This window comes from Rosa chinensis, chromosome 7 (assembly GCF_002994745.2).
Source record: "Rosa chinensis cultivar Old Blush chromosome 7, RchiOBHm-V2, whole genome shotgun sequence".
Lineage (NCBI taxonomy): Eukaryota > Viridiplantae > Streptophyta > Magnoliopsida > Rosales > Rosaceae > Rosa > Rosa chinensis.
Window position 1 is genome coordinate 64,581,246 of NC_037094.1, and position 9,906 is coordinate 64,591,151.

The window sequence follows — 9,906 nt, forward strand, 5'->3', positions numbered from 1 at the left end:
AAAATTTCCCTCAAGATCATCATCTTCAAAAGTCAACCTTCTCCTCACCGAAAGTCGTCCTCTTTCGGCGTTTTCAGATTCCTTTATTCTCTTAAACACACTTTGGGAAGTTTGTTGTCCCTGATAATATCCCTTGGGACTGTGAGGGCCAAAGAGCTTAAGTACTTCATCCTCGGCCAAATTGGCCGTGGGAGTCCCCAATTCATTGCCAACATGTTTCCCTCCTGAGTCTTTCTTCTTACTTTCTTCACAATTAGTTGAGGCTTTTAACCCAGGCTTTACCTGTTGATCAGTAGCTAACTCTTGGTTCTTGATTTGCAGAAGATTATTGAGGGTTACCTCACAGTTGCAACGGCTGCACAGAATCACAGCACTGGCCGGCGGTTTGAAGTAGATGACGATGAGGTCTTCAAAGCCGGTGGCATTGTCATATCGTATGCATCCTCATCCTGACTATTATAAACTGGCTCCCTCCTCTGGTCACGAAACATATACCTCATTCGGGCCCTAGGATCAGACAAGTTCATATTTGGCCAATTCCTCCTGTGGCCTCTTGGGAAGTTGACGTATACCATGTTGACTGGAAAAGGGTCGGTATCGACAAGCTGAGCTGGTTTGCTCGTCTCTGGAAACTTCAACTTTCCTTTTTCGATGAGATCCTGCAAAGCATCACGGTAAACCACACAATTGTTAGTAGAATGCTTCCAAGAATTGTGAAATTTACAATAAGACTTATTTCTAGTTTCATCGGCCTTAGGTATAACATGGCCGTTTGGCAATTTAATTACTTTCTCAGCAAGAAGTTGATCAAAAATTATGTCAGCCTTTGTGATATCAAAAGTGTAAGTGCGGGTAGGTGTCAATCTTAAAGGTGTGCCATCTTTGGTATGGTATGTTATCGGCTGAGGTTTATCCTTGATTGGGTTTGTTGGCTTTGCAAGGGCTTTACAAACCACTGGCTTGTTTACAAATAGTTCGGCAGCATTGATCTCGGCCGAATCTTCTTCCTCGACCTTCAAACCTTGGAAATTGGCCTCCACAGCATGAACAGTAGGCTTCTTATAATAAGTTCCCTTTGAGGCTGATCTGGCTTGAGTCTCTTCTCTAATGATTGCCTCATATCTAGCCACGCTAGTGGTTAATTCAAAAATGTCTCTAATATCAACTCCCTCATATTTCTTGCGCAACTCGTAATTTAGACCTTGTTGAGCTATTCGGACAAATTCTAGCTCCCCCAAGTTAACTCTGCACTTGTTTCTTGCAGCCTTAAATCTATCCAAGAAATCTTGGGCCGACTCATGTGCTGCTTGATACATTTTTGCTAAATCAGTGATTGTGACTTCTGGTTCGGCTCTGTAGAATTGCTCATGGAAAGCTCTTTCCATGTCGGCCCAGTTTTGAATAGAATTAGGAGCCAAGTTGACATACCAAGCATGAGCAGGGCCGGTCAGTGAGTTCTCAAACCACTTCAACTTCAAATCGTCATCTCTAGAATGCTCAGCACATCGCGCGGTGAACCGGGAAATATGTGCTATAGTTGATTGGTAATCATCTCCACTGAATAAAAGAAAGTCGGGAAATTTGAATCCCCTCGGATAGTCTCTGTTTTCAACCCTTTCCGGATATGGTTTGGTGTATCTTGGCCTGGCCGTTCTTCTAGGAGCCGGCCCTACAGTTTCTTCACAGATTCTCCTTATTTCTTCGACTGTTAACCCATTCCTAGGTGGATTTTGTCCTCCTAAACCGTTGTTGTTATTTATCGGCTGTTGCACGTAATTATTGGCCATTCCAAATTGGGGTTGAGCTTGAAACGGCTGTCCACCAATAGGAAACTGAGCTAGTGGCTGTGGAACATAAGCATGAGCTTGCTGCCATGGAGGTTGAAGTGCTTGGTTGAGTTGGCCTTGTTGATTTTGTATCAGCAAGGTTTGCAAAGTGTTCTGACCATTCACCATAGCCGCCATTGTTTGGTTCAGTTGCTCAAGAGATGTTTGCAATCCTCCGATTGATCGGTTAGTATTCTCTCCCAAAACAGTAGCTAACTGATCTACCAACGTTCTATTGTTGATTTCTCCTCGAGTAGCGAGTTCATTCGTCTGCAATTTAAAAACTTCATTCAATGCTTTGTACATATACTCGGCTGACACTCCGGCCGGCCCTAAATAATCATCTTCCACAGTATCTCTAACTCTACCATCTCGTGCTGCATGGATGATAGCACCGGGAGTGGTTACACTATTCGAGGCACTCTGAAAAGCATTAAGTGGCAAGCCTCTAGACGGACTTTCAGTAGATTGCCTGGCCAAGGCTGCGTCAGCGGTTGCTCGTCTCATGTCTTCTTGCCTTGCAGCGGCATCGGCTGCCTCTGCTTGTGTAGCCTCCTGTCTTGCGGCTAGTTCGGATGCTGCAGTCTTTGCTGCTTCTTGAGCTCTACGTTCATCGGCTGATTGCTCTACCGACGAAGCGTCTGAGGTCCCATTCCCACTTGACTCAAGTGACATTCTGATTGGAGTAAGATCGAGCTTCGGCCGTGATGGACAAAAAGTTGAATTATGTCCTGACTCTCCACACCGAAGACACTTCTTTCCCCTGTTTACACTGTATGGGTTGTCTTGTTTTTGTTGACTAACCTCCTTCCCTTGCATTCAACCTTACTAAGAAAATAGTAATCTTGGGTCCCACTGGGCGTGCCAAAAGATGTTGCCTCTGAAAATCACCTCGGCCTATACAGCCGAGGGATCAAGGAACAAATGTCCTTCTTGATGAATAGATGCGGAGCGTGCCAGCACACGGCCAGAAGGCCAAGTGTGCAACTGTAGGTGTAGTGGATGTAGATCTGACTTATCAAGCAATCGTTAGCCGAGGAAGGAACTTATTCTCGGCTGCGGTTCGATGCCTCTAGATTAAGGACTTGATGGCTGAAGGTTGGGTGAGTTAGGTGTGGTTGTGAGAGTATGAGTAAATATAAGATTAATAGCTACTATGAATAACAAGATTAAACAAGTAAAGCATAAAGACAATAAGGAGCAAATAAAAGATAATAGCAACGAAACTGAAAACTAGAATGGCTGCAAATTATTAACTGTTGTTTGAAAGAAAACAAAGAGAACAATTCAAAATCGATACTAGGCTACAAGAAAGATAAAGTAACTGAGATTGTAACTAGCAGAGCAAATAAACTAAAGTAACAGACGGAAATTCTACCTAAGCAAAAGGTAAAACGAAATAAGAAAAGCTTGATGGCTTGAGTTTCTGGAGTTGTGTGTGTGTTGTCTTCTGTCGATGCTTCTATTTATATCGGCTGCTTTGTGACTCGAACTGATCTCTTGACTCTTTGAAGTTGAGTGAAATTCGGCCTCCTCTTGGCTCAGTGACTCTATCTTGATTTGGCTTCAATACTTATCGTCGGCTGACTTGACGCTGGACTCTATCCGGATTGGCTTTGATGGACGTCATCAACGGCTGCAATTAATCTTGAAGTCGGCTATCTTGGATTGAACTCTCCTCATCGGCTGACATCAACTTCAAGTCGATTGAAATACTACTTGATTGAATTTCGTCTTTATCGCTTATCGGCCTCTCTGACAATCAGCCATTATCTTTCTAAGTTGAGTCCAGATTGGAAACCAATTAGAGTATTGGCCAATGGACTTTTAGACAATAAACCAATGACTACGAGCCGGCCGATAACCAATAACCTAGCTTCGTCTGACTCATCTTGGACTAACTAAAGTGTCCACTTATTCATCGGCCAACGTCCCTATCTATCGGCCCAAATTACTTGTAGAGCGGCTCATTGTAATTAGAAATCACTCAATAACTATATGCACATTAGCTATGTCCGAGTGGCCATGCAAATATGGGTACAAACAATAGTGCATGAACATGTTATATCTCTCTCTCTCTCTCTCTGTGTAAAAATGTTTTATATACTTCGATCTTAAGTTTACCCTTTTCTGGTAAATGAAAGTGACGGAGAAATGTGACGTGTATAACTTCGGCGTGTTAGCACTTGAAGTCATTAAAGGGAAGTACCCTAGCAATCTAGTTACCCTTATCACCTGCAACCAGGGAAGCCAAAATGTGGGGGGATATCTGTATGAACTTGTCACTATTTTAACACTAGCAATCGCATGCTTACATGAAAACACACAGTTTAGGCCTACCATGTATGAAGTTTCCAGATTATAATGTTAGAATTTGTGGCTGTGATACCACTGTTGGAATTTGGTGCGGAAGCTTTAGTAATAGTGGGCTAGGACAATGTGTTTAGGACTTGAATTTTGGGAGCAAGAATTTGGGAGGAGTTAAAAACAGAGGAGGTTGTTTGTAAAACAGAGGAGAGAAGCCTTTAGCTAGTACTTGGTTCATTATTAATTCATGTAATTACAAGAGGACACATATATATAGAGATGGTTAGCCGACATTTTTGCTAGTTCACCGACATTCACATGATTATCTCCACTCCACCGACTTTAGCTCATAAATATCTACTTCTTTCTAGATTTTTCTACAACTTCTCAATTACAAGATGTTTCTAGACCTAATCTAGTTAATTTGGGAATAGTTTAGAACACTCCAATGAGCATTACTCTTTTAACATATAAAAATGCCAATCCTCCATAGCTCAAATTTATGATTAATTGCACAACTTAAATCTATATTATATAAAATTCAACTTTGTATTCAATACCCAGTTGCATTTTGTTGTATATTTATCATAAACATCTTCTACAAGTATATAAAGATGCAATTCTGGTAAGTAGTGCTATCACAATTCCAATTACAAAGCATAAAATGAAAGTAAGAACTTGCCAAGACTCAATCTTTATAAAGTTCTACCAATAATACCTACTAGAAAGTAAAAAATTTACACGAAAAATTATGATTGAATCTGAAAATGGGTATAAGGAGAGAAAGCTTACCGGTTCTGGTTTGAAAGGTTGGGTCTTTCATTCCGGTCTTCATGAATTCTGGTGCTCTGAATATCATGGCAGATTGGTGAGTTGAGCAAATTACAACTTCTCCAAAATGGGGAAAACCATATGAGAAGTGGGGAGTCTGATACTCTATATTGAATTGGAAAGAATTAAAAAATGAGGCCAGAACACAACACAATACTATAGTACAGTCCAGCCCACTCCATCTTAACTTTGAAAAATAACAAAATCAACAACGCAACACATCAGTATTTGCTTCAAGGCCAGAAATGACAATTTCTCATTTTCTGCTAGAATTTCTCAGCCAAGTGCAGAATCGCCAAAATTGAACTTAAAAAAAAACGTTCAATGAAGTCAGCCTAGCATTAGAAACTAGAAAGATTGTACCTTGATATAATTATGAGAAAAGGACATGATTGTTTACATTCAAAAGTCATAAGAAGGTGAAGACTTTGCCTAAAGTTTTCAATTTCCCAACTATAGACTCTTCCACACCTTCATACGTTCATAATGTTCATAATGAATTAGAGAGGCATTATAAACTTGGTCAGGACACAAAGCTGATGAATTGTTCAATATAACGTGCTCCTGAACTTGTCATTGATGTAACGCTTGCAGCTGAATCTTTGCAAAGTTTGGTTAAATATGTGACAATTGTGCTGATCCTGTGCTGCTAAATCATTTTGTGTACTTTACCATAATCCTCAAAAATGGGCTTGTAACAAGAAATTCATAAAACTACAGAGAAGACTTTCCAGGTTCCTCAAATCCTCATAAAATTCTTAGAGAAACATACTCAACAGAAGATGTAGCTAATTCTGGTGAGGTGTCATACCATTACAAGCACCATGGGAGGATCAATCTTTGAGAAACTAGGCTCTCTGTCTTTCCTCATCATGTTTGTTGTTTTGGTTTCGTCTTCCAAAGGTGTTGCTTCAGCTACTGTTTCTACTGATGAAGTTGGTGCTCTTCTCCGATGGAAAGCCAGTCTTCAAGATACTCAATCACACCTAACTTCATGGAGTGCTCAGCACTTCCCAAATGAAACAAGTCCTTGCACTTGGTTTGCCATTTCTTGCAACACTGCCAAGAGTGTCAGCACAATAAACCTCACCATGTCGGGTTTACAAGGTACGCTTCACGAATTTTCATTCTCCTCCTTCCCGAATCTTGAGCACTTTGATCTCAGCATGAACTCAATCTTTGGTACCATGCATTCCACCTGAAATCAGTCAACTCTCTAAACTAGTGTATCTTGATTTGTCCGGTAATAGATTAAATGGTTCAGTTCCTGCTTCTTTTGGAAACCTTAGCAGTCTTGCTTACTTGAATATAGGTAGGAACATTCTTACTAGTTCAGTTCCTTTAGAAATGGGCAATCTTTCAGAGTTGGTGGAGCTTTACTTGAATACCAACAAACTTACAGGTCAGATCCCACAAACTTTTGGGAACTTAAGAAAGCTAAAAGTACTATACATGTTTGAGAACATGTTTGTTGGTTCCATTCCACTGGAGATAGGAAAGTTGGCATCTCTCAGCAATCTAAGCCTTCACACCAACAACTTTTCTGGCAGTCTCCCGGATTCCATATGTGATCTGAGACACCTTGCATTACTGGAACTGTATCGGAACAATCTTTCAGGCCCAATTCCGGAAAATATTGGAAGCTTGAAGTCTCTTCTTGTTCTAAATGTCGGTGAGAATCAACTCAGTGGTCCTATTCCCATATCAATTGGTAACATGAGCAAGTTACAGGTTCTATATATCCGCAACAGCAAACTCTCTGGTTCCATTCCTCAAGTGATAGGAGATCTTATGAACTTGGCTGTGCTGAGAGTTGCCAGCAACAATTTGACTGGTCATTTACCACAGAATCTCTGCAAAGGTGGAGTGCTTGCAAATTTTACAGCTAACGGAAATCGTCTCGTAGGTCGAATGCCTGAAAGCTTGAGAAACTGCACTACCTTGTATAGAGTCCGTCTTGATGGGAACCAATTCACTGGAAATATATCCGAAGATTTTGGTGAATATCCAAACTTGGATTACATAAATCTAAGTGACAATAAATTTTATGGTGAAATTTCAGAGAAATGGGGCAAGTCTCTGCGGCTAAAAAATCTTGAGATTGCAGCTAACAACATCACAGGTTCCATACCACCGGAGATTGGTAATTTGACTCAACTACATTTGCTTAATCTTTCTTGGAATCATTTAGTAGGGACAATCCCTATGGTACTAGGAGAGTTGACCTCTTTCGTGAAGCTTATACTGAATGACAATCAACTTTCTGGTGTCATACCCCAAGAACTTGGATCACTGACTGACCTTGAGTTTCTTGACCTGTCCAAAAACAACTTGAGCCAGTCGATTCCTAGTAGTCTGGGGAACCTAGTGAACATGCACCACCTGAACTTGAGCAGCAACAAGTTGAGCCAAGGAACCCCAATTAAGTTGGGTCAGTTGAAGCAGCTGTCTGTGGTAGATCTGAGTCATAATTCTCTTAGTCAAGAGATACCAACGGAGTTTTGTAATTTGGAAAGCTTGTTGACACTGAATCTGTGCCACAATAACCTCTCTGGTGTAGTTCCCCAGACTTTTGCTGACCTTCGTGGCTTGGAGTTCGTTGACATATCATACAATCGATTATGGGGTCCGATTCCAGAAAACAGAGCATTTCAAGAAGCTCCTATAGAAGCATTGCAAGGGAATCAAGGTCTGTGTGGCAATGCTACAGGTCTACAGCCCTGCACTATGACTCCTGCCAAAAAGAAGCACAGCTCGAACATTGGTTACAAAGTCGTGTGCTTGGTAGTTCCACCTGTGGCAGGAGTACTTATACTAGTTTTCTGTGGAATTTGTATCACTTACAGAAGAAAAAAGAACTGTCAAAAATCAGATGAAGAGGACATGCATCCTAAAGAATTTGAACTTCGTTCAATGTCGATTTTTGAAGGAAAATTGTTGTATGAAGAAATTGTAAAAGCAACTGAGGATTTTGAGGATGCTTATTGCATTGGGAAGGGAGGCACTGGAATCGTTTACAAGGCAAAGCTTCCATCTAATGACTTGGTGGCTGTAAAGAAACTCCACAGTACTCACTGTGATGGTGAGAGGAGCTTTGAAAAGGAGTTCTTAAACGAGGTGATGGCATTGACTGGGATACGCCACAGAAACATAGTGAAACTTTATGGCTTCTGTTCACATTCACGACACTCATTTTTGGTTTATGAGTACCTTGAAAGGGGCAGCTTGTTCTCAATCTTATGCAATGAAGAAGCAGCCAAGGAATTGGATTGGAGCAAGAGGGTGAATATCATCAAAGGTGTGGCTCATGGCTTATCATACATGCACTCTGATGTATCGCCACCAATTGTTCATCGAGACATAACCAGCAAGAACATTTTGCTAGATGCCGAGTATGAGGCTTGCATTTCGGACTTTGGCACTGCTAAGCTGCTAGAACTCGGTGCATCTAACCGGACTGCTGTGGTAGGCACATTCGGATATGTTGCACCAGGTAACATAACACACGCAAATGTCAAATATGAATTTATCAATGATTTTGTAACATGACATGTCCCAATGTGTCTAAATCATTCTCAGCTGTATATCATAAGTTCATAACTTGCAGTGTTTACCCTTTTTGGCAGAGCATGCTTATACATTGAAGGTGACTGAGAAATGTGATGTGTACAGCTTTGGAGTATTGGCACTCGAAGTGATGAATGGGAAGTACCCGAGTGATCTAATCAGGTCTTTGTTGTCACAAGCTGAAATCAGAGAAGGAAATTTGCCTGAAGATGTGTGGGATGACCGGCTTGAACCTCCCACGGGTAAAATTCTTGAAGAACTTGTTACTGTTTTAATGCTAGCAGTCGCATGCTTACATCCAAATCCACAGTTTAGGCCTACCATGTTTGACGTTTCTCAGGTTATAACAATGCACATCGATCTCTCAGACAGACTTGGACTAATACAAGGCTCAATCTGTGTTTGATTATTTAGTGAGCAGAATCTGAACTTGGTTCTTCTTTGTATAGGCTAGATGTGCAGCTACCAATTAAGTGAGATTTATCTTGGTTTGGACTCAATTAATCTTGTATTGAACCAACTGGCATATTGTTGTACATGCAAACAAAATCTAGTAGATATGTAATTTTGGTTAATGGTGCTGTTATTAATATGTACACTTGGACTTATATTGTTGACTCCATATGTTTTGGACTATCATTATTTGATTTCTCCCCTTCAAAATGATGAGATAATTAAACGCCACTAGGGCCTTTCAGTGCAAGATATTTGGTAGGAAGTCTATTAATCTTGGTTTTTCAACAAAGACAATATCACAAGGTGAAATAAATTGGCTTGCCTACAAATTTAAGCAGTAACTGAAGAAGCAGAGGACAAGAACCAAAACATTGAAACAAATAAACCAACGAAAATGTTCCTCTGGTCAGCAGCTGACCAGGGATTATGTGGTCACTCACCGTCCGATTCCGATTTTAATCGGACGGTTGACAGCTTTCACCACAGATCTCATCACTTAGCTGTCAACCGTCCGATTGAAATCAGACATGTCCACCGTCCGATTGAAATCAGACGGTAAGTGACCACACAATCCCTGGTCAGGGGAAGGGGACTTATAAAACCAAATCGTTTCACTGCACAGAGATACCTTTCTCCTCTACCACTAGTTCATGATCTGAGCTAGCTGGCCGGCTTATCAGTTTCATCCAACTTGACTGAGAAAATCCACATTTTGCAATTTGAGTTATGTTCCATATCACTTCATGATCGCAAATTATTGTGATGAGAAAGATCAAGCCTTTCTACTATTGAATGGTTCAAAACGCAGCTAATTAATGCCAGGCCAAGAACAATTATATGATTCGTTGACACCAACCCACCCATGTACTCGTCCACGCTCTTCATAAATGTCTAACACTGATCTGATCTATTCAAACTA

At 40.9% G+C, this 9,906-nt stretch overlaps 2 protein-coding genes across 2 annotated transcripts; one reads left to right on the forward strand and one right to left on the reverse strand.

Moving 5' to 3' along the window:
* Positions 1-338: 338 nt before the first annotated feature.
* Positions 339-3,267, reverse strand: LOC121050762. Its single transcript, XM_040511848.1, has 2 exons — positions 3,205-3,267; positions 339-2,918 (listed from the first exon to the last, which is right to left on the reverse strand). The coding sequence occupies exon 2, from the start codon at positions 2,643-2,645 to the stop codon at positions 366-368; it is 2,280 nt and encodes a 759-aa protein (XP_040367782.1). The 5' UTR covers positions 2,646-2,918; positions 3,205-3,267; the 3' UTR covers positions 339-365.
* Positions 3,268-5,287: 2,020 nt separating this feature from the next.
* Positions 5,288-9,038, forward strand: LOC112178414 (MDIS1-interacting receptor like kinase 2). The gene is made up of 2 exons (XM_040511847.1): positions 5,288-8,457; positions 8,591-9,038. Exons 1-2 carry the CDS (start codon positions 6,312-6,314, stop codon positions 8,935-8,937), a joined length of 2,493 nt encoding a protein of 830 aa, XP_040367781.1. The 5' UTR covers positions 5,288-6,311; the 3' UTR covers positions 8,938-9,038.
* The last annotated feature ends 868 nt before the right edge of the window (positions 9,039-9,906 follow it).

Excerpts from the sequence above, each read along its gene's own strand:
- LOC112178414 (XM_040511847.1), top strand. The coding sequence starts at position 6,312 with ATGGGCAATCTTTCAGAGTTGGTGGAGCTTTACTTGAATACCAACAAA. Across the intron at positions 8,458-8,590 it reads ATTCGGATATGTTGCACCAG|AGCATGCTTATACATTGAAG; the intron begins GTAACATAACAC and ends CCTTTTTGGCAG.
- LOC121050762 (XM_040511848.1), bottom strand. The coding sequence starts at position 2,645 with ATGCAAGGGAAGGAGGTTAGTCAACAAAAACAAGACAACCCATACAGT.